Source organism: Solanum lycopersicum, chromosome 4, assembly GCF_036512215.1.
Source record: "Solanum lycopersicum chromosome 4, SLM_r2.1".
Taxonomy (NCBI): Eukaryota; Viridiplantae; Streptophyta; class Magnoliopsida; order Solanales; family Solanaceae; genus Solanum; species Solanum lycopersicum.
The window spans coordinates 64,523,773-64,547,690 of NC_090803.1; the positions used below are offsets into that span (position 1 = coordinate 64,523,773).

Here is a 23,918-nt window from a genome sequence, read left to right on the forward strand (position 1 = left end):
TTTTCTTAAATTCGTGTCAAAATAAATCAGACAAAGAAATTGAAACAAAATAAATACATAACACATTGACGTTACACTTTTTTAAGTCGGTCCCAAAAAAAAAAGTAATACATTTCAATATTTACTATAACAAAAACAATTTTAACAGTAATAAATAAACACATTAACAAAAAATACTAAAAACCCTTACTGATTTTAATTAGTTAATTGTCATTAGATCTAATGTCGATGTAGGCTTTAAGAACATATACAAAGAGTGTTTATTGCCGTTAAAAATTATTTTTGATATCGTAATTTAATAAAATATTCATATCATTCTTAATGAGACAACTTATAGTCACACAAAAATTTATGACTTATTTTAAACAATATATTTCAATCGTATTTTTTAAAATATTAAATTAAACGTCATATAAATTATTACACATTAAAAAAATTAATAATATGACAGATCTAGACCAAATCAAATTCATAGTATAATTTCCTTGCATATGTATTATTACTTTGCCTCTTTCACAAGAATTATGAAAGTCAAAACATCATCGATGTCCTCAAAAGAAGCTTCTACATAGACTTAACAATTTTTATAAAATAAAAATTTATTCCAAAGTCCCCTATTTTTTATTTGACTATTTCCTAATTCCCACTTATAATAAGCTCATTTCATCTCATTTTTGTTTGGTTCCTTTGAAATACAATTCTACACAAACACAAATATTCTCCATTACCAAAACCAAAAAAAAAAAATCCAAATTTTTGTATTATTATTACTATTCAATATGGTTAATCCATTTATTTGTGGATCTTTTCATCATCAAGATGATGATATGGAATTTTTTAGCCCATGTTCAACTCCAAAAAGATCAAAAAAAAGTTTATTTAGGTCTAGTAACAAAAATAATCCATATTCAAATAGAGGACTTGATAAATTCTCTGCCCTCTTAGCTGATCTTGAAGACAAGAAACAAAGAATTTATTCCGAAATTGCCCCTGACGATATCTCTTTCGTACGATTTGTTTTTTCGAATTCCAATGATGCTAAGCCTATTATTGTCAAATTGAAGGACAAGAAATCGTCAAAGAGTTGTCAAGAAGAGAAAATAGAGTCTACGAATAAGCAAATGACTCGTGAAGTATACGAAGATTGTGAAGAAGGGAAAGCTGAGTCCGCGGAAAAGAGGGTAATAAAAAAGAGTGTTTCTAAGTGGAATTCAATGAAGTTGGAAAATTTGAAGAGGCCTAAGTTTTATTTGCCTTTGACTATAATATTGATATTGGTATTTTTGGCTATATATGGAAGGTCATTTGCAATAATGTGTACTTCAATTGGATGGTATTTGATACCTACAATTAGAGGGGGAGATTCAAGGTCAAGTGTAAGTACAAGAAAACCACAAAGGAAGAAGGATTATATGAGAAGATTTAGTGAAAAAAGTGTTGTTAGAGAAGAACCAATTTCACCAACAAGTGTTATGAATGGACCAAGTGGTAAATATGACCATAGGAAAAGTTGGTCATGATGGGGAAGGAAAAAAATTATCTTGATCCTCTAAATTCTCCCTTCTTTTTATTGAGATCGTGATGTCTGAGCCAGTTTACGTACACCTTGACTAATTTCAGATGGGAAGAATCATCTAGTATGTTTTGTCTCTACTGAATTTTGAACACCTCACGATTCTCAACCACTTCATTAGTCTAGGCCACATCCTTGATTGGGATCTTGAAAATTGTGATTTTTTTTTAAAGTTGACTTTATTGCATTGTAAATTGTTTTGCTGATTTTGAACATTTGAGTTGAACTAGAAATTTAGTCACTCTTTTGATATGTATTTGTAAATAAGATGTTTTAGAATTTATGTTTGTTAACAATAAGCTATGCTCTGGTTCAACAGAATTGTGTAGTAACTTTTTTTTTTAGGGTAAAATGAAATGGTGTTTGTTTCCATTAGTTTTCCGTAATTACGGTGTTCGATTCATTCTATGTACACTTTAATTAATTTATTAAATTTTCTATGTACACTTTAACTAATTTATTAAATTTTATTTTTGCTAGAATTTGAATCATGGTATCTTATAATTTTCACCCATTTTATTAATTGTTTTAAATATTAGTAAAATTTAAACCTGCAATACGACATGTCTCTCTTTGATACTTACGAGCAAAATATAACTCGTAACAAATTTCAATGAATATTTCATAAGTTAACAAAAGATCTACTTTATTATTAGTCAATTTTTTAAATTATTTTACAACAATTATATTTTAGGTCAAATGATTGGAACATTTGATTTACACTATTATTTCACAAATAATAAAGTCCTATGTTGTCATAATTCACAAGGATCAAATACGCGATTATTATATTTACACTATTATTTCACAAATAATAAAGTCCTATGTTGTCATAATTCACAAGGATCAAATACGCGATTATTATATTTACAAATGAATCATTTTAATTTTTTCGATATCATTTTAATTATAATATATGTTCCTAAATTAGGGACTATCGGACGTCTTTTCAAGATATACATATGAATTTAACTAAAATTCTTTAAACAATGTGGTTGCCATTTTAGATCGGAAAATTAGCCATGTTATATTTGAATTATTTCAAACAAGTTATTCCAAATGTTAAAATTTTTTAAAAAAATAAAATCTTGAGTGTTTATTAGAGGGATTATTATAATATATTGAAACAATGCAGTTTGACAAAATCATATACTTACTCTTTTAGTAGTAGTTAGTTATAATTAACTTCTAGTAATTAATTAATTTCATTTACCTGCTTCCTTCTTACTTTGTTTTTTTTTTTCAAAGAATCAAAGATAGTAACCATATAAAGTCGATATTTTCTCCTTATTGGGTATATAATATTAATATCTAATATTCACTAATAATAAAGAGCAGTTGGGTCAATATATTTTTCTGTTTCTATTCCTTTCATTGCATAAGCACAATAATCTGTCTTTATCATATATTTGTTTTTTTAAAAAAAGATATGAATCGGAGATTATAAGGTAGAAAAATAAACTCAAACTAATTGAGCTATTAAGGTTCTCCGTCTTTCTTTAGAAGTCTGGTTCAATCAATGCAGTTTCGTATTAAGTCAAATGAAATTGAAAATACCGTTAATAAAAAAAAATTACTAATTTTTTATATTTAAATTATATATATATATATATAATTAAAAATAAAGAAAAATTCAGACTTCATAGAATAATCATATTATTATACCACGTATAGAAAAACTATACTCTAGTTTCACATTTTAGTAAATAGTAACTACCTTAATTAAAAATTAGATTAACACAAAAACCATTGGACAAAAGTTAATTGTTTTAACCAAGGTAATGTCAAATCAAAACCTTTGACAAGGTATCGGTGCGTAAAACATACATGGAACATTATATTGAAGTAATATCCTAATTTTTTAACTGGATGTACATGGATCGGGTTAATTTAAAATTTTAAAATTATTTATGTCAAATTTTTAAATCTACGAAACAGATCAATCAATAGAAGTCAAATGTTTTTATTTCAATTCTTCTCAAATCTTTCAAATAAATATATAATTAACTCGTATTTCAAATATTTCTTTAATTATAACAACATATTTCTTTAGCCACCAGAGTTGATATTCATTTTGATTAATTAATCCTTAATTACACTGTTAATACTCGATAATCCTTTTGGTTTTCTTACTTTTGGTACTTAATCGTCGTCCATAATCTTACAATTTCATAAGCGTGGCGGCCTCAACTTCTAATGAAAATGATTATGAAATATACCAAGACTTTTCTTTCTAATCCAAGAATAACCACATAAATTGACCTTACTATAACAAATTAAATAGCGTTAATAATGTTTTCCTAACTGACAACTAAACACTCTATAAATTAGGTTTATTGTGTTTCAGTAGAACACTTCAACTTACAACATGATCGTCTAGATACCTCCAAATTTGATGTATTGCATCACAACATTAAGTATTCACGTTGAGACGAATTGAGATATCTAAATTAATGTACGGTTATCCATTAAAACCAAGTTAAAGATATTTATTTCTATTATGCCTAAAAATATTATATCCAACTGGCTAATCTATGAGCACAATTCTATTAAATGAGCAAGAAAATTTAAATCACAAGAAGTTGGTTATATATGTTGTATATGTGTGAGGTTAGGGAGGGCCTAAACTTTGAAATTTTGGACACACTGGCAATGCACAAGTATAATACGTCATTATTAGGTCCCGTTTGGCCATAGATTTCTCAAACAAAATTTGATAAATAACGTTTGTTCAAATAATTTGCCATTATTTGGTAAATATATTTGGCAAATAACCAAATTTTCCAAATACTAGAAAAAACTAATATTTTGGATCAAATTTTATTATTTTGAAAATTTTTAATTATACAAACTCTACACCAAATTTTTATCTTTTACAAAACATCCTTTATAGTATTTGTTTGTGTTGTTTTACGTAATTTCGTATGTGAATATTAAAATTGTAATGAAATATTCAGTAAATATGAAAGTGATGATATGATTATTGATAAAAATGATTACAATCAATTTAGAATAACAAAGAAATGTGTCAGTAATACAAATATATGATAAGTTTTGATAGTTTTTAAAACTTATGGGTATAAGTTACTAAAATATAATTATAGTGTTTTTTTTAAAAATTTAAATCTAAGTATCTCTAACTTTTCTTATAGCATCCAAAAATTATGATATTGTCTTCTTGAGCTGCATCAAAAAATAGTCTAGAGTTCTAGGCGCAACAAGTATTTCTTTATGCGTAACTGATTCCAAATATTATATCGTCTTCAACTTCATCGCTAACATTTTTTTTGTCCGATCGTATCACTTCTTAGCTTTGAACTTCTGAATGTGTATCATTTTCACTCGGATAATCTATTAGACTATTGACATCCATTTTATTGTGGTGTACCTGATTATAATCATGAACTAAAATAAATGAATGTCCTTTTCACAAGAGAGTTCATTTAAATTACTTGAGACTCTATCCACTCGAACAATGTAATCAAAATTAACCTTCATTAAATCTCGAAAGCACTCTTCAAAGAGATAGAGAAGAAACAAATCTTTCAAAACTATGTTTAGATCACCAATTGTGGAGTGTAGAAAAACTTAAACCACGTCTTCTGGGGCATATGCCGCTGTTTAAATACAGCTTCCGAACTACAAGAACTTGGCAAAATGCAACAAATGAACCTCAACAAGTTGTCATCTAGATCAGTCCCCAAATGACAATTACTTGCTTTCCAATACTGTCCTAACATCCAGGTTTAACTCACCGAATTCCACGAAGCTCAAAAGCAGGTTATAATATAAGCATAAAACATCAGTGTACACATCGATTCCAGGAGGAAAGCTCAGCTAATAAAGTGATGAGAACTGGTGTTCCCCAAACAGAGTGTACAAACAAAAACTATTCGAGTCTCATCAGCACGTATGGAGTAGATGTAGGGCCGGTTATACACCTGGGGACTTCTTGTTGAGCAGACAATAAAGAAGTTAGCTGAACCTATCCTCTAATAATGCTGTTTACTAAAGCATAGTTGGCCATTGGATTGAAGTGTTGCAATTGAGCACCGAAGACAAACTTAAAATGCCTCCTATACACATAGATCCAATTAATAGGTTACTCTATAAACTTCCATCAAACCTCACTTAGGGCTACTGTCAAATGGAGTTGGGTCTTGAGCCTTCTGGAGTTGGTAAGACTACAGGCTCAAAGTTTGGTATTCCTTTCTAGATCTTTCCGTCAAAACATGTAACGTCCCCGTCTCTTAGATTGTCATTACGGAGTCAGTCTCTATTCTCAAGAGTGTGTGGTTTTCTTCACTAGCTTTCTCCTGCTCTTCTTTTTTACTTTATACTTCTTACTTTTTAAGGTGACAGTGCAGTGTGTAAAAACTTAAGACATTGACTTGTTCATAACAAAGGAACAGTGATGGGCATGTGGTTGATGATTGCTTGAGAGCTTTTCCAAAGATCAAAATTAAGTTGACACATTGTTTTAATTCAGAAGAAGGTACAGCTTGGACTCTGCAGAAGGAACATATACCTGTTAAAATGGAGCCACATAATAGAATCAGATATTTATCATGTCTTGACCCTTTAAAAATTACATATCATCTTCAGGTCTCTGCTTTGATCAAGGAATATTCCGAAGGTGACAAACATAACGCTCCTATCCCTATTCCTGCAATTCAGACAAGAGATTTGATCAATCTAATATCCGACCTGAACTGATGTGCCACTTAAATTACTTTTTGACTTCTGCCTCATTTGGAAAAGAGCAAGAGCAAGAGAAGAAATAAATCACAGTTGTTATAGTCACAATTCAGAAATAAAAATTGAAGGAGAAATATCTAAAAGTGTGTCCTTTAGACCTTAAATCTCTTTCGTCCTTCCTCAGAACTAAATTGAGAGACTCGCGAGTGTTGCCTATAACCATCATCTCTTTCTCCCATTCCTCTTGCTGGCATTCTCTTTCTTTCTTCTATTTGATGTCTAGCATCTAGGAAGAATCCATCTTTATCCCAGGTCACGTCATAATCAGCTTTGAGTCGTGATCCTTGCTGCACAATTGTCAAACTTACCAAACATCAATAGCATCAAATGAAAAAAAATACTTTCAGGAATCAGCATAATGTGTCATTAAATTTGGATTACAGAAAATCTAACTTTTGGCGGTTGAGAAACAAAACCATCAAGGATTGCTGACTATGAATATGAATGCACACGCACAAGCAAAATGTACTCCCTCTATCACTCTGTCACATCTTTATGTAAGGTTGTTTGATTAAGCACAGAGTTCAAGAAGAACTCTTCAAACTTGTAACAAAAAACATGTCATTGGAGATAAAATGGGAGGTTTAAAGTTAGACTATTCCTAAAAATAGAAAGGTGTCGTTCTTTTTGAGAAAGACAAAAGGAAAGTGTGTCACGTAAAATAAGATAGAGGGAGTATGAAGTACCAATCTTTGCAACACTTATTGAAGAATTAGACTTTTTGATGAAAACTCATTAAAGCAGTATTTGAATAAAGCCTAAGTGTTTACCTCTTAAATATGTCAAACCCGTTTCATTTCTTTCAATTCTGACAAATCAACTGATACCCTTCAGAGTACCATGGGGTACTAACTATAGGAAAAGTTAAAATAATAGATTGATGTTCCACTTCCAACAAATATACCTTTTGCAATGAGCGACCACACAGAATCTTCAAAGCGTCATAGAAGTCCTTGTGCTTCTCGAACCGCACTACAATCTTACAATGAAGACCAGAAACTATGTCTTCTTCATCTGCATCATCACCTACACTATTGTCCTCAGCTACATGAAGATTCCTACCGAAGAAAAAATAAGATAATTCAAAATAAAGATGAAAATTACCAAAATAGTTGTATGCATATATGATAAGCTTAAGAGCTAAAATCTGGAAGAGAGGGTGAGCAATCAACAAGTGTCTATCCTATCTTTTCTTGGACGAATGGGAATAATGAAATAAATAAAAGCACAGTAGACCCTTTTAAGGAAGAGGAAAAAATAGGGACGCAAAGTACATAATATGGCAGTCTCCAGCTCTACACAACACATAGTTGAATGTAGTTGAGACATGATTGTTTAACAATTTTTGAAGGTAATTACATTTCTAAATAAAGAGCTTTTAGTAGGTATCAATATTGCTTTAGGAAACTTTTTTCTCAACAATGATTAAAAAAGCACTTGATATATTAGTCAAGTGAACAAGATAGTTACTGCAGCAAGTATCCATGAACAAATAGACGGCTTTTCAACACCATAACAAACAATTCAAATGTCAAACAAGTAGTCAAACAGATAATAACTTTTCATAAACAATCTAATAGATGATATAAAAACAACTAATAGCACTTACCTTATCTTTCCAATCGCGGAAACAATTGTGTGAGTAACCAGCATAGAGGGCTTAGATGAGACCCTCGTCTCTGCAAACCATCTTGATGGCATACCTTTCAACACGATTGTATCTGGTTGCATCCTTCCACTCCTCTGATATCCTGTAAAGAAGAAAATAGGATATACAATTACTTCAAGGTAAGCATGGACCATTTACACTGGCGCATCATATCACACAGTCATGAATGTCACCATCAATATAACGAGGAACCAAGTACTCCTAGCTCGTTCAAAATACAAAAACAGCCAGAAGCTTTGACATTTTAGTCTGAGTGAGCTCAAGCTGTTAGTAGTTTTAGCTCCATAATCCTTACGTACATAAACTGAAACAAAAGGTCTTCTCTTTACACCATACAACAACTAAAGCATCGGTTCTTGAGCATCCTTTCTTCTTAGCTCCTCATTTGAAAGTTAAAATCCAGATTTTCTTATCTATCAAATTTCATTCATCGCATGGACTTCTACCTTGAGTGCAAGTCATATAGAACAGTGAAACATGATATTGTTCTTCTTATAACAATCAAGTTTCTTCACTATTCTTGTTTTCTACTTCCGGCTACCACAACATGGAAATACATCGAGATTCACTCCGTTCCATTAGATTCTATAATGGACATTTCTAACTAACATACAAATCTCTAGATAAACAAAAAGCAAGTGTACCAGCATTATAATTCAACTGCATTATATCCAAAATACTAAAACATATAAAATCTTTACTAACCACGAGCACCAAAAGCAATAATCTCTTCCCATTCCTTCTTCATTCCTTCAAAATCATCAGACACCGGCACAGCTACATTCAACTTAAACTTCGTACCTTCCAAATTCAACTCAATCCCATCCAATTTTACCACAAATCCTCTCCTCCATTCTAGAAATTTCTTATCAGCTCTCTCCACATCATCCTCAGTTTCCGAAATCACCTTTGACAGAAACCCTAAGTCGTGAACAAAAAGGCGACCACGCGCCACCGGCTCCTCGCGCTTGCGCTTGTTGAGATCTTTGAATTTCCGGATTACTAGGTCCTCTTCAGGAACAGTGATGAAGAATGAAGATTTTATGTAATCTATTAATGATCGCTTGAACTTCCACTCGTCGAACGGATTAACGGACTTGTCCGCACGGTGGACTGTTAAGAGAAGCTTAATTCGTGGAACTAGAGAAAGTCCGCTTTCGAGTTCTAGGGTTTCGGTTGGCCGGAGAGAGTTTAACGGCCGATTATTCATCGTCTCCGGTCAGCTTAGTTGAAGCTTGAGCTATTTTTTAAGTAGGACTTACAGCTATGCCTTTTGTACTTTTAATTTTAATCAGTGTTTTGAAAGGGGAGTGCGTTTTACTTATGGATTTAAAAAGAATTGATTTTTTTTTGTAATTTTTCTTAAAATAATATAATAATAAAAAATTATAAAAGTACATTCATAGATTAAAATAATTTGAATAAAATCAAACTCCAATATGGGAGGTTTCTAAGTTCGAAATTGTTGGGTCACTCCGAAGAATATGTTAAGTTGTTAACTAAAGAATTTTACGTACAGTGTTGAGCATGTTTCGGACGTACATTCGAACGCTGAGAGAATGTACGTCTCATAGAACTAAATACCAAACATGAGTCTCGATACATTTTGCAATAGCCCCGCTGAAGAACGAATCCCAACATAGTCTTTTGAAATAATACAGAACTATTCGTAACATGTTGTAGAGCCAAAATTAAATTTTGAATTAGCTCAAAATTTTTACTACAAATAAAATGAAATAGAATGAAGAAAATACGACAACAACAAATGCAGTATAATCCCTAGTGTGGAGAGGGTAGTCTGTATTCACACCTTACAAACCTTCTGGAGGTCGAGAGATTGTTTCTAAAGACTCTCAAACTAATTAGGCATTAGCTAATATTCAAATGTTGGAGCAATGAAGAGGGTTCAGACTCAACAACTTCATACGATCATAGTGGTACAGTTTACATACTGTAAAAGCAAAATACCAACAAATTAGCATGAACAAGCCGATTATCCATACATAGTGAACGTTTAGATGTACTCGTATGAGTTCGTAGTTACAATCATGTTGCATCGGGTCATCGCAGCTATCTAAACACAGAACAAAGAGTACTTTCAATGGAAATGTTCAGTGCTTGATTGTAAGCAGAAGCAAATCAACTGTGAGATCAAGATATCATGTCATTATGTAAACTCAGTAGCCTAGATATTACTCCAAAAGCCAACGAACAGATGTACTAATTGTTATATACACTGATACAAATTACCATGAGTGATACTACTCCTGTAGCATGTCCATTAGCCTGTCGGAGATGTTGTTCATCAACATCGATAGCTAGTACTATCCTGTTCATGTTGGGAAATGTATAGAACCAGATAGACTGCATAAATCAGTCGCAAACGTCTACACTATTAACAAATTGCTACTGGATGCATGGCTGAAGTCGAGTTCTCATTTTCTGCCTTGAATTAGTAGTCGGTATCAGATAAAACTTTGAACTGGAGCAGAAAGCTTTAACTCATGCGCAGCTTGGAAAAAATCTGCTGCTTGATGGACTGATCCTTCCATCTTTGCAAGCATTCCAAGGTTAAACCACGCTTCATGGTTCGTGGGGTCTAATCGTAGAGCATTCATTAAAAAGCTTCTAGCAATAGGGACTACGTCGTTACTCATCTTCATAAGGACTTTAGCTGTAGAAACAATGCTGGGGATGTAATCTGGTTCTATTGATAGAGAAACTGAGAAGGCAACAAGAGCTTCCTTATATCTTTCTTTAGCTTGAAATAATGCACCTAAAAGTATTTAAAGAATCATGGTTAGTTACTGAGAAAGCAACAGTGAATACATTGTATATACTTTGCACAGTTATGTTAAGACCTGTTGCATGCCAATTCCGCGGGCAGAAAAATTGAATTGTTTTGGCTCTGTTTATACATATTTCAGCATCACGCCACGACTCAAGATCTGTATATAATCCTGCTAAATCAAGCCATGCTTCAACTTCTAATCTTCTCTGAGAAGTTACCTGCAGCCCAAACAAATAAAATTTATGATCTCCAATATAATCTCCTTACAAACAGTTATTCCACGTACTGTATGAATACTCAAAACTTTCTTAAAGGAAGTATCAAAAAAAAAAGTTGTGTACCTCATCATTTGTCGCGGACACCTTTTGTGCTTGAATCAAAGCAAGCAGAATCCTGTATGTCTCTATGGCTTGCTTGGGTTGTTGTTGAGATATTTGAAGGACAGCTTTTAATCTGAGATGTTCCATTTGGTCGATTTGTCCAGTCTCATCGAGAGCAAGATCAACTATGGCTTCAGCATCTTTGAATCTCTGTTCTGCAGAAACAACTAAAGCCAACAACTTCCAAGCTTTCGCTGTACTTCCAGCCGACATTTCTGAGTAGCGCATTACATTATTAAAAGCTGGAGTCAAGTTTCTTTGGATAGCATTTTCTAATCCAAGACTAAACATAAATTCTGGATCCTCCTTGCAAACTGAAGCTGAGTTTAAGGCAGCTAATGCTTCTCTTTGGCAGAAATTTCTTTCAAAATCCGAAATAGAAATTCTTGCAGCGTTTCCATAACAGACGCCAAGAAGGTTATGAGCTTGAACTAGGAAATGGTCGTCTTGATTTTTGGCTAAGTTAATTACTTCACGAGCAAAATTTATCCCCTCGTGAGCTTGCTGCAGATCCTGAGAACACAGCTTTGCTCCCAACAAGAGAGATGGAACATAAGGTTCTTGGTTGGCTTCCGAACGTCCAGAAATTTTCTTGACAAGGTTCAATGCGGTATCATTCTGACCTGCAGCACTGTAACAAAGAGCTAGTAGATACCACCTCTCTGCTCGGGTATAAACTCCGGGAATAACCTGCTCAATGTGATCTGCAACAGACTCAAAGTTGTTAGAAATTGTCAGCGCGAATGTCAAATGGCTCATGACTTCAGAATCCCATATTATTTGACCATTTAGCATTTTGCTCATGAGTACAAATAACAAGAGAATTGCTTCCTCCAAGTTACTTTTAGGGGCTGTTGAACCCCACACTTGAAATTGAGCAGGAACCTCAACTTCAACGCCTCCAAAGAGTAAATTGGTGGCTAAGTCTTTTTGTATACAGGCCAATCTTTGGGAATCCAAATTCCATGGCTTGATTAACGCCCTTCGATATGCAAGCACAGCTTCATCCAAATATCCTGCTTGTATCCATAACTTCGGAAGTAACTCGAGTGCTTTATGAAACATCTCCAACAACTTGCAGTCTTCAGAAATTCCATCTGGTATTCCATTTGGTAATGCTGAATCGACAACATCCAGTATCATCTTGCACTCATTAGCAGCATCTGATGAGTAAAAAATCATATGCAGCTACATTAGTACCAAAAAGCAGACAACACACCCTTTAATCCATTAGCATTGAGTTCATCAATCAATGGCATACAGAACTAAGATTGACAATACATTTTTAGTCTTCAATAACTCTGGATGCTAAGCATAGTACAACCAAATAACATTAAGGAGAAATACCAAATAACATAACGAGAAGCAGCTTTACCTTTGATTCGGCTGAGCTCTTCTAAGGACTTTGCTTTAAGCAAAATTGCTTCAAGAAGCAGACTCACAGAATGCAGTGACATCACACCAGCAGGCAGAATATCACCTTTGGAACGCGGTTTTAAGGGCCTCGTTCTCTCAGAAATTGCTTTAGACATTCTTGAAGACAGGGTTCTAATATCTATTCCTTGAAACACTTGAAGGGCAGCATCAAAATTCCCTCTTTGATATTCTAGCCTCCCCAACAAAGCTCTTGCTTCCTGCACCCCAAACCACAAAAGAGCCAAATCTACTTACATAAAGCTTGAGACAATGCTACTTAATCGGGTGAACAAATCGATCAATCATCATCAATCAATCAACTATGCCTCAATCACAAACAAAATAGGGTCGGTTATATGAACTATCTATTAGTCATTCAACTAATATTTATTATCTCAACAACTCACCAAATTCAATGATTTTTCAACAAAGAAAATAACTTTATGAGATACCTACTGTACCGTGACTGACCATCTGCGAAATCAACTCGTATCTTAAACTCAAATGCTACATCAGTTTAAAGGGTGCTAGGGCTATTACCTCATAGTTCAAAGAAAGTGCTTCTTTTAAAGTTGATTCAACTTCATCAACTTGAGCATCATCAAGTTTTGAATCCCAATCTACTGTTCCATTTCTTGAAGAAATACCACTAGCTGAAAAATCTCTTGTAGCCAATGACTCCGGAGACTCTGGTTGTGGCTCATCAAATTTGAACTGCTCACCTGAACAAGCACACAACATCTTCTCCAAAAAAGCAACAAAATTTCAAGAATCTTACTTTAGGTCCAATTCTTCCAAAAATTCAAATCTTTCTTAGTACCCTTTTATCTACAAAGCTGAAAAAAGCAAAATTTGAAAACAAAAGAGTAAAATGCAATATTGGATCAGATCAAGAATTGCTAAAGGGCAAAAAAGTTCTTATCCAAATAAGGCAAGCAAGTCTTAAACTTCCAAAAAAAATTACAAAATTTTACAAATAAAAATGTAAAACTTGTGGAAGAAAAATCCCAAGAGAAGTCTTATAAAACCCAATGAAACAGAAGAATAATTTAGGAACAGAGATTAAAGAAGACAAGCAACAAAATGACAATTAAAATGCAGAGTGAAAACGGCTAGACAAACAAGAGAATAAAACATTGAAATTACCATAAAAATACTAGAAAACTTTGTTTTTACATGCATTGTTTTTAGTAATATAATTAGTAATGAAAGCAACTTCTAAAGAGAAGTCCTTGTTAACAGTTTAAAAATTACTATTTGAAAATCTATAGATTATGATATAGGGTTTAAAGATTTAAGTAGAATGGTCCTCATTTGAAATATTTATTCTTTAGTATAAACGAAATATCTTTCATTTTAATTTAATTTTTCGTAATTAAATTTGAATTGTTAATGAAATTTAGTATAAGTTTCATTATATAAGGTCGAAATAATTTAATATGTAACTCGAATAATTTCGATATCCTTTTAAATAATTTGACCAGAAGCTGACATGGTAGCACAGATAGTATGGGAGGGGGGCAAAGTTGTTGCAGAGTAGTAGCTGTTTGTAGATTCTCTGTTTTCTTGTTCCAACCCACCTACCCCCTAACCCCACCCCCACCCCCTACCCCACCCACCCCAATTTTTTTTTTGTTGTTTTAGGGGAAGGTGGGGTATTTACACATGTTTAATATTTTCTAATATTAAATCAAGTTCAAAACAGATAACGAATATCTAATAAAAGAAATTGAAAAAAAAAAATTGAAATTGTTTTAATGAAAAATTAGGTATTTTGATTTTTGATGTCGAATTTCCGCAACCTAAATATGATATATATTTTAAGAATTTGAATTATTCTCTCATTTTATATTTAAGCTAGATTTAAAATATCGTAAAATAGTTTAGTTCATATTTTGTTGGGGTTTTAAAGACTTAAAAGGGAATCTTTTGTTGTATAGCACTCTATAAACGAAAAATTGTTTGGACTCTATTAAATCTATTTTACACTATTATCATTTATTTATTTATCTTTGAATAAGATGTTAAAGAGTCGAGAAATTATAAAGTATTTAAAATTATTTTGATCAATTTTTCTTACAAAATCGTGGTCAGAAACTCTTTTTTCTCTAACTCTTACACTATACTAGTCTTCAATTTTCTTTACTCTGTTGATTTATTATACTAGTCTTCGATTTTCTTTACTTTGTTGATTTGTTATGATCTTTTACTTCAGTTATCAAATTATTTACTGCTGGTATTATATTTTTCTCCTTTTTTTAGCATGATATTTTTGTTAATATATCTATTTTATTTTCATACTTTATTTAATATATTTTACTTTAGTCGATGAAATATAGAATATAATCTTTTTTATTTACATAAAGTAAAAATAAGATAAAGTAGATAAAATTTTAAACTTCGCTTATAAAATTATATAATAATATAATATTATTATTATATGTTTTAAAGAGGTATCTAGTCAAATATCACAGGATAGATATTATAGTTTGAAAATGATAATGAACCTAGTTTATAGAATAGGGAGACAAAAACCTCATGGTACAACAGATGGTAGATCAAAATGACCAAAAGGACCATTGGATGACCAATTAATTGTCTTTATTTTTTATTTATTTTTCTTGTCCAAGGGTAGTGTGGTCATTTTTCTTACTTGTAATAATAGGATTCCTTCATGGCAGATTTTTTTTGAATATAGAGGTGTAAGTTATAGGTTTTGCATGTGACAAATGACAACGTTTGCCAGAGTTGCTTTGCTGACAAAAAAAATGTCGTGTGGTGATACTAATTAAGGTAATGCTCCTATCACATTCTATGAAGTTAAAACGTGAAACGTAATTTTAGTCTCTGTTACTTTTTACGGCGAAATAGAAATAAAGAATGATCTGATTTGATTTCGCATAGATTTTTAAGAGTATAAAAAAGATTTTTGAATTTTGGTGATCATAAATTAAAGTTAGAGAAACTGTACAAAATTATCCTTTGATCTTGTGGTCTTAAAAATTCTTCCACTAATACTTTCTCCTCACCCAAATCTTTCTTGTAAGAGTCTAAGTCGTGATTCCTTTTCAATATGATTGATGATTCTCTCCCGTTAATTTAATAAGTTACTATTATCTCATCAACTAGCTAATCAGATACGAACTCGATTAAGGCAAAATCCTCATTTAATGTATAAAATACTTGCCTAAGTTGGACTTATCATCAAGAAAAATAAGACGTATGGTGTTACTAACGATTTTTTTCAAACTTGAAACGTTTTTAAATATTGAAAAGTTAGCCCACCCATGGTGTTATATGGATAAAAAAACATTTTAAGAAGAATTTTTCTTATTGTAAGTCAAAGACAAAAGAAACAATTGAGAGAAAAGATAAAAAGTATTTTAAGTAACTCAACTACGACTTTGTTGGCAAAAATGCATAACATGGGCACCATGATGATAATTAAGTAAATGAATAATTAAAATAATCATTTTTTAAGTATTAATTAAGATAATGACTGATTTATTATTATTATTATTAATTTGCCTTTTTATATTCAAAATCTCACTGGTAAAGCACAGTGCTCGAGCCACGAGGATAGTGGCCAAACCTTTTAAGGAATATGAGTGTACAATTTTGGATTATTCTCTACTGCTATCATGTTTTGAGTATAAAATTTTCAATTACTCGGTCGTTTGATAATTTAAATTTTTATTTTGTTGGTGAGAAGTTAAAATGGTGGCACACATTTATTTTTGTGGTTTGCGATATAATCGGATTTTGTCCCTTTTTAACTAATGAAGCTATTAAAAAAGAAAATATTACTTAAACTAGTGACGCAAAATTTTTAGTTTCATGTTTAATTATTTTTTTTGTTAAAAGTAATGACCAACAACACAAAAAGAAAGCCAACTTAATTAAAATGATATACTATAATTTATGAGTAGATTCAACTTGGTATGGCCTGTGTGAGAAACACAATTTGTGATGGCCCAAACCACTCAATGTACTTGGTTTTTATTTTGTATAAAATGGATTTAAATTATAAAAATGATAACTGTTTAAAAAAAAAAATTATACATGATTAGTGCAATTTTACTTGTGGTGAGATATTACTTTAATTTGTTAGGCTAAAAAGGTCCAATTATATTATTAATAACATGGTTTGATGATATTTGTTTATTTTGAGTTAAACTTAGTGGGTTATCATTAATAGTTTCTTAATTAGTACTCTTCTTTTTTCAGCTACCAATTACGATTTCGTTCACACAGACAACAATCTCCCCTTTAAATAATTCTCGTTAATATTTATTTTATATAATTCATATTAATCCATTATTTATCGCGATCGAAGCCTACCAATTTCTTTCTGTTTATGCACTTTCAAAGCTAGCTACTTGTATAAATAATAATAATAAAAGAATGGTGCATAGCTAGATAAAGTTATCAATTTCAGCCTCATATTTATCACTCTCATCTTTATACTTATCTCGTCGAACCATCAGTATAACACTGATTGTTGAAGTATTATAAAAGTCAGAAATATATACTCTTAACATGGTATATATAGTATCATTATCTTTCTTTACAACACACACTCTGTTAAAAATGATCTTGCCTTTATCGGTGGATCGAAAAGTTGTTAGCAATACGTGCTCGTTAATTTCTTACTATTTATTGTATTGAGTATCGTCTTTGATTAGCTCCCCAACTTTCATCCAACATTAATTCATTTATGAATGAGAATTGGATATACTTGTGCTTCAATGGGTGGATTTACCTAACAAAGAAGTGTTTTAGCAAAAAATGTGCTCTTATTGTGTAGTTTTGATATAGCTACAACCAATTTCTACCTATACTTTTGAAAAGTGTTTGAAATCAAATTGAAATTTAAAATTATGTTTGATATAAGATTTGATTTTGCACTACTTTTTAAATCCAATGAGATGGAGATAATTGATAACGACATCGTACATTGTATTGAAATAAGGTGGATAAAACGTGCAATAAGAATCTATAATTAATGAGATGGAGATAATTGATAACGACATCGTACATTGTATTGAAATAAGGTGGATAAAACGTGCAATAAGAATGTATAATTAAAAAGAATGGAGATGCGGGGTATCGATCCCCGTACCTCTCGCATGCTAAGCGAGCGCTCTACCATCTGAGCTACATCCCCATGTGTCCTTTACAAAACATATTTCTTTATTTATACGTTATTTTTAGAATTGGATATATAATATGAAATAGAAAATTTCAAACGAAGAGGTGTTGTATACAAGAATGTGTGCAACTCCAATTATGGCATATATCTGTGACAAGAAAAGTTAGTTAGAAAGTATTAATATTGGATATATACATAAATATTTAAATTTGAAATTATTTCGTATTTATATCTTTCGATTTTAAGTAGACGCAAATAAATAACTTAATTTATATTAAACATAACTTTAAATATTTTGCGTGTGGTATCAATAGATGTTGAAAAAAATGGTTAAAAAAATTGCACCCTATTTAATTTTGTTTTTCCCCATTTCTCCTTATAAAATATAAATTAGATATTACTCCTCCTCATGATTTTTCTTTATGTTTGGTACACCCCCTATGAAATTTATGAACACATTTGACTATTTTTTTTAAATGGCAAAATTTCACATTTAAAATTCTCGATCTGGCCATAAATAACATAGGCCGGCCAAAATAATTAGTCATTTAAAATAGATTTTTATTTTATTTTATATTTAACATTTAATATTCACATTAAAATTTTATTAATTTAAATTTATAATGCATCAGACTTATTTCGAGAATTACACTCTTTATTAAAATTAAAAGGGAGATACAACCATCACATATTTTGATGTTACTAAAATTATATATATATATATGGGATACTACAACGATGTGAACTCAAACTAGTCAAGTTAATATATATCTAGAATATCATATAATTAAATAAAAAGAATTTATTAGGGAAAAAAGAATATATACTAGCTTCCTCTTTTGCTTTTATCGTCGTCATTTCTTTAGACGTGAGAAAACACATTTACTTTTCTAAAACAAAATATAACAATTAAAAAAAAACATATAAATCAATACTTATTAAGTTGATTTTATTTTCTGTCGACTGTTTGATTTTTTCGTATAAATTAAATAAATAGAATGTATATTAATAAGAATGATTTCATGTATTATCAATGCCTTATTCTATTACATATAAAAAATAGTATCAAATAAGCTAAAACATATATCAATCACATCAAACTTAAATTTAAAACCAAACATTATATATGCTACTAAAAATTTAATATCAATATATTATTCTTATACACCGCACCAAACAACTGATATAATATAATTAAAATTTTAAAATAAACAAATTGAGATAACGTATGTTACAATGTTAATCTTGCCGTCCCATGAAGTAAGCATCCAGCAAACCAAGTCCTCTTATCACTTTTTTTCCTCATTTGGTGTTTAGAAGTCCATATCATCCGTTTGACTAAATCAAAACCATATATAATAGATTTTATTTCAATGTAACATTCGGAATAGGATTTTCTTCATATTCAAGGCTTGAATTCGAAACCTCTAATTAAAAGTGAAAGTCAACATTATAACACAGTCCATATTCGCTCTTCGAATCTCAAATGCTTTAAGAAAACATAAATTATCTACTGATATTAAAAACTAAAATCAGGGATAAGAAAAGGGAAACTGAGAAGAAGATTATAAGTTGAAATTCATATCGTCATTAACAAAATAAAATTTTAAATAATCATTCAATTAAGCTATTAAAATTTACCCAACTACCTTAAATTTTATATAAAATTTGTCCTTGGAATAATCATGTTATAACTGAGCATATGTTTAAATTATATAACTTCTAAACTAAAGGTTGTTACAGCTTGTAACCTTTTTAATAAATTATAATCTGATTATCTTTTATCTTTATAGTTACGTAATAAATAGCTAAACCTATTATTTATTTATTTTTTCCAATATGTAGTAGAGCAAAAATCACAACCTATTTGTCCAGCAATAACTGCTATTTTGCCCTTTTTCATATTCAATATTTTGATTACATAAATGAAATTAAAAAAAAAATATTAGGTGGTCAAAATCAGACAAATGGTCGATGTGATCTGTTCAAATATATCAAACTTTGGCATCATCATTTCACACTTCCATTTTCAATCTTCAAGTCAACTTCAACTTCACTTTTAAATTTAAAAAGTAATATAGCATCGATCTCAATTAAAAATATATTTTTTTTCTTTAAATTTAATACGATATTTAAAAGTTTTTGAATTTTCTGATTTTAAAATCAATAATATGAAAAAACATAATAAAAGAAGTTGTAAATTTTTTTTTAGATATTTCCATTTTTTTAAAAAGAAAGATCAACACAAACAATTGAAACTAACAGAGTAGAATATATCAAACTTTTGTCTTGTAATAGTAAATATGTCACACCACATAAAACATTAAAATGGAAAAAAAATCATGAAAAAGACAAAACAAAAATTATTAGATTAAAAGAAAAAGAGGGATAATCACGTTAAAGTGGAGGATGTATTAATTAATGACGTAATATATAAATATATCATTTAATTCAAATTAATATTTATATTTTTTAATTTAATATACATAATTAAGTACTTAAATTTATATATGTTGTCTAATATAATGTAATACAATATACATAAGAGGTGAATTACCTCTTAAAATACCTAATAAAATGTATATTTAAACATGAATATTAAATAAAGTCAAGTTAAATGACGTATTTTTCATGTATAAGCCATTTAATATTATTAGTTGTCACTAGACTTCTAGTTATCTTCTTAATCACCTCGATAATCACGTCACAAAATTGACAAAATCGAAAACAAGTTGCTTACCAAATCACAACAAGTGTTAAAATTTGTTCTTCATAAAAACAGAGCATTATATAACAAAATAGATATGAAAACAAGAAAATGATACAATCAAATCAAATGGATCCCAAAATCTGGAGTCGATTACCAGAAGATGTATTAGAGCATTTGCTTTCATTTCTTCCATTAAAAGCTTTCTTGAAACTCAGATCAACTTGTAAGCATTTCAAAACTCTTCTTTTTTCACCCCCTTTCATTTCTAAACACTCCCCTTCTTCTTCTTCTTCTTCTTCACCTTTTTCTTCGTTTTTCTTACTTTCACATCCACAGTTTCCTAGACAATACCCTTTATTCGATACTGTTCATAACAACTGGCGGAATTTATCTCTGTGTATTTCCCCTGTTTTGCCATCTTCTTCCTCTGTTCTTTTATCTTCCTCTAATGGGTTGCTTTGTTTTACTCGCCCAAGTTCTACTTCTTTCATTATAACTAATGTTTTAGCTAGATCTTCTAGGGTTTTAGAATACCCAAATTTGCCTTTTTCTTTTGAGTCTGTTACTTTGATTTCTTCAGCTAATAATGGGTATAAGCTGTTTGTGATGTCTGCTTTTGGATCTTCAAGTAAAGTTTTTGTTTATGATTCTTTGGTTCATTCCTGGAGTCAATTTGGGGGATTTGATCGGATTTTAAATGAGAATCATCATCAAGAAGGGGTTTTTCATGATGGGTATTTGTGGTTTATTACACCGGAGCCTTATTTTATAGTTTCTATTGATCTTGATAATGGGGTTTGGAAAAGATCAAATTTTGAGCTTCCTAGTGAGGTTACTTTTGCTAGATTGGTGAGTGATGGGGATAAAAAATTGTTCTTGATTAGTGGAAATGGGAGTAATGGGATTTCAAGAAGCATGAAGTTGTGGGAATTGAATGGGGATTCTAAGATTTGGATTGAAGTTGAGAATGTGCCTGAATTGATTTGTAGGAAGTTTTTATCTGTTTGTTATCATAACTATGAACATGTTTATTGTTTTTGGCATAAAGGGTTGATTTGTGTGTGTTGTTATTCTTGGCCTGAGATTTTGTATTATAAGGTTTCTAGAAGGACTTGGCATTGGCTTCCTAAATGCCCTTCATTGCCTGATAAATGGAGTTGTGGATTCAGATGGTTTTCCTTTGTTCCTGAGTTATATGCATTTGTGTAATAGTAACATCTGCCGCAGTGGTGGGACTGCTCCACCCTTAGTCAGAGTTCTCGTTGGGAGCGAATCCATGAATGGGCCTGCCAGAAGTGTATGATTTGGATTTAGTCGGGCCTGGGCGGGGAGAAGAAAAACATCAACCGGTTCTTGAAGGTGAAATCCTGTACTCCTGGAAGTGTTTGGTGTTTGTTTCTCGACTCTCTTTATTTTTGTTTTGTTTTGGTGTATATAAAGTGGTATTATCTGTGGTTTATTTGTTACAGTTAGCAGTGATCTATCATTATATGAAAATAAACCTTGTAGAAGCATTGTTTGGTTGAAAGAATTTGTGTTGTTGAACTTTGGTGTACTTTGAAAGCAGTTGAAATGTATTGATCTTCGAATGTGATTGATGTCTCCATTGTTGTGCAAAAGAACTTGTTCTGGAGTGCCTACTTGCGCGATACTTAATTAGGTTATCTGTCCAATTTTGATTACATTTTGTGGTCCTTGGATCTTCATGAAAGGTTCTTTAGAGAAACCTCAGAGCTCAAATCCTAGAGCTATATAGGTTGAAAGCTGACACTTCACTTGAGGGTCCGTCTATCAGAAACAGTCTTTCTATCTCCACGAGATAGTAATATGGTCTGTGTACACTCTGTCCTCCTCAGACCCCACATGGAGATTCCACCGGGTATGTTGTTATTGAAAATATCAGATAATGTCATTGGAGATTTGAGTTTTCTTCATATTGGTGTAGGGATCTAGACTGTAAGAAGATATAAACCAGATGTATGATCTGAGTGAAATGCAGATCTGTCCATACTCAAGCTGTAACTTCTAATTGTAGTATCGGAGGCTTCTGAACGACGGTTTGTAATCTCACAAAGTGGGGTCTTCGTAGGATAGAGTGTAAACAGAACTTCCCCATACGTTGTGTAGGTAGAGAAGTTGTTTCCAATAGATCCTTGGCTCACGGATCACAAAGTAAGCTAGTGGCATCTGTTCCTACAAATGAAAATTAAACCGCAAATTTTTTTAATTCATTCCACATAACAACTTTTTTATTCTTCAACTAATTTGGAGTTAAATTATACTACATCGTTGCATCTCGAAATGGACAAGTCAAAATTGTACTGGATTATTGGATTTGAATTTTTTTAAAGAGTGAGAGATATTTGGATTTCAACTTGAATGTTTTTATTATTATTTTTGTTCCTTAAATGCATTTTTTCATCCGTAATTTATTGTATTTTAACCAACAAAATACAATACCAAGGCAAAGTTAGTGTTTTAATTAGGACATCGTTTAACCTCTTTATAATTATTTCGTTTGTTCGGATATTTTTCTATATTGTTATAACATAATGTTATTTTTATAGAAAGAAAAAAAAACTAATTACATAAAAAAAAAAAAAACATAGCCGTTAAATGAAAATATTACTCCATTTATTTCAATTCGTTTGTTTAACTATTTTTTTAAGTCCGTTTAAAAATAACTTTTTTTTACAAACTCTTTCATTTTAATATTTTTCATATAAGATTATGAAATTTAAATGTCTTATATATTTTCTTATTAAATACCAACTTTTATCTTACAAATAGAAAGTATAGAAATGTAAGAGGAACCAATCATCACTTTGCTTTGTGGTCCACAATATATCTATAAAATCCATTAAAAATTAGCCTAGCTTAAGATCTTGTATTGACTTTTCTTGAGATTGATATGGATAATGAAAATGAATGCCCCATCATGACTTTAAGTTCAAGTTCATCCAATATTCAACATATATCCATCAAATTTCATCTTTAATTATTTTCAAAAAAATTTGCATTTAATTTTGGGGATGTATACTAAACTTATGACATTTGTGTTTGTCACTTTCAAGACAATTAAAAGAGAGCAGAAAACATAGACTACTATCTCTAGTTCAAAATAAATCAATTTTCGATAGATTTCGAAATCTTTTGTCATCCTTGATATATCGATCTCCTCTCTTGGTGTCTCTGTTCGACATTAACTTATTTAGGGTACTTGGAGATCTTTGCTCGATGTCAAATGTAATGAGAGTCTAATTTTATTATTACTAGAGAGAAGGTCTGGCCTGTTGGGATATATATTATTAATCATGCATTAAGAATATATGTACATTTAATAGTTTAAAGAATATTCTTTTGTTAAAATTTACTAGCACAAGAAGTTGGAACTATATCATTCCCATAATCAAGATAAACTTCATATAATTTAGTGCTACAATCGTAGCGATGATATGTCTAATTCCCG

General features: G+C 30.9%; 4 protein-coding genes and 1 non-coding gene across 5 annotated transcripts; 2 read left to right on the forward strand and 3 right to left on the reverse strand.

The window, feature by feature from the left end:
- Window positions 1–665: 665 nt before the first annotated feature.
- LOC109120151 (uncharacterized) lies at window positions 666–1,872 on the forward strand. Its single transcript, XM_019213675.3, has one exon. It carries the CDS (start codon window positions 780–782, stop codon window positions 1,518–1,520), a length of 741 nt encoding a protein of 246 aa, XP_019069220.1. The 5' UTR covers window positions 666–779; the 3' UTR covers window positions 1,521–1,872.
- A 4,124-nt stretch (window positions 1,873–5,996) lies between these two features.
- On the reverse strand, window positions 5,997–9,332 carry LOC101258454 (uncharacterized). The gene is made up of 5 exons (XM_004238040.5): window positions 8,706–9,332; window positions 7,941–8,082; window positions 7,236–7,389; window positions 6,430–6,618; window positions 5,997–6,239 (listed from the first exon to the last, which is right to left on the reverse strand). Exons 1-5 carry the CDS (start codon window positions 9,208–9,210, stop codon window positions 6,234–6,236), a joined length of 996 nt encoding a protein of 331 aa, XP_004238088.2. The 5' UTR covers window positions 9,211–9,332; the 3' UTR covers window positions 5,997–6,233.
- A 743-nt stretch (window positions 9,333–10,075) lies between these two features.
- LOC101258948 (protein NPGR1) lies at window positions 10,076–13,854 on the reverse strand. Its single transcript, XM_010321995.4, has 5 exons — window positions 13,128–13,854; window positions 12,547–12,805; window positions 11,133–12,334; window positions 10,862–11,009; window positions 10,076–10,776 (listed from the first exon to the last, which is right to left on the reverse strand). The coding sequence occupies exons 1-5, from the start codon at window positions 13,326–13,328 to the stop codon at window positions 10,466–10,468; spliced, it is 2,121 nt and encodes a 706-aa protein (XP_010320297.1). The 5' UTR covers window positions 13,329–13,854; the 3' UTR covers window positions 10,076–10,465.
- Window positions 13,855–17,681: 3,827 nt separating this feature from the next.
- TRNAA-AGC (transfer RNA alanine (anticodon AGC)) lies at window positions 17,682–17,754 on the reverse strand. Its single transcript has one exon. It is a non-coding gene; the product is annotated as a tRNA-Ala (tRNA).
- A 2,655-nt stretch (window positions 17,755–20,409) lies between these two features.
- LOC101259241 (F-box/kelch-repeat protein At5g43190) lies at window positions 20,410–22,043 on the forward strand. The gene has a single exon (XM_004238043.5). It carries the CDS (start codon window positions 20,558–20,560, stop codon window positions 21,656–21,658), a length of 1,101 nt encoding a protein of 366 aa, XP_004238091.1. The 5' UTR covers window positions 20,410–20,557; the 3' UTR covers window positions 21,659–22,043.
- The last annotated feature ends 1,875 nt before the right edge of the window (window positions 22,044–23,918 follow it).

Excerpts from the sequence above, each read along its gene's own strand:
- LOC109120151 (XM_019213675.3), top strand. The coding sequence starts at position 780 with ATGGTTAATCCATTTATTTGTGGATCTTTTCATCATCAAGATGATGAT.
- LOC101258454 (XM_004238040.5), bottom strand. The coding sequence starts at position 9,210 with ATGAATAATCGGCCGTTAAACTCTCTCCGGCCAACCGAAACCCTAGAA. Across the intron at positions 8,083-8,705 it reads TATTGCTTTTGGTGCTCGTG|GATATCAGAGGAGTGGAAGG; the intron begins GTTAGTAAAGAT and ends TCTTCTTTACAG. Across the intron at positions 6,619-7,235 it reads GTGGTCGCTCATTGCAAAAG|CAAGGATCACGACTCAAAGC; the intron begins GTATATTTGTTG and ends ACAATTGTGCAG.
- LOC101258948 (XM_010321995.4), bottom strand. The coding sequence starts at position 13,328 with ATGTTGTGTGCTTGTTCAGGTGAGCAGTTCAAATTTGATGAGCCACAA. Across the intron at positions 12,806-13,127 it reads CACTTTCTTTGAACTATGAG|GAAGCAAGAGCTTTGTTGGG; the intron begins GTAATAGCCCTA and ends TTTGGGGTGCAG. Across the intron at positions 12,335-12,546 it reads AGAGCTCAGCCGAATCAAAG|ATGCTGCTAATGAGTGCAAG; the intron begins GTAAAGCTGCTT and ends TTTACTCATCAG.
- LOC101259241 (XM_004238043.5), top strand. The coding sequence starts at position 20,558 with ATGATACAATCAAATCAAATGGATCCCAAAATCTGGAGTCGATTACCA.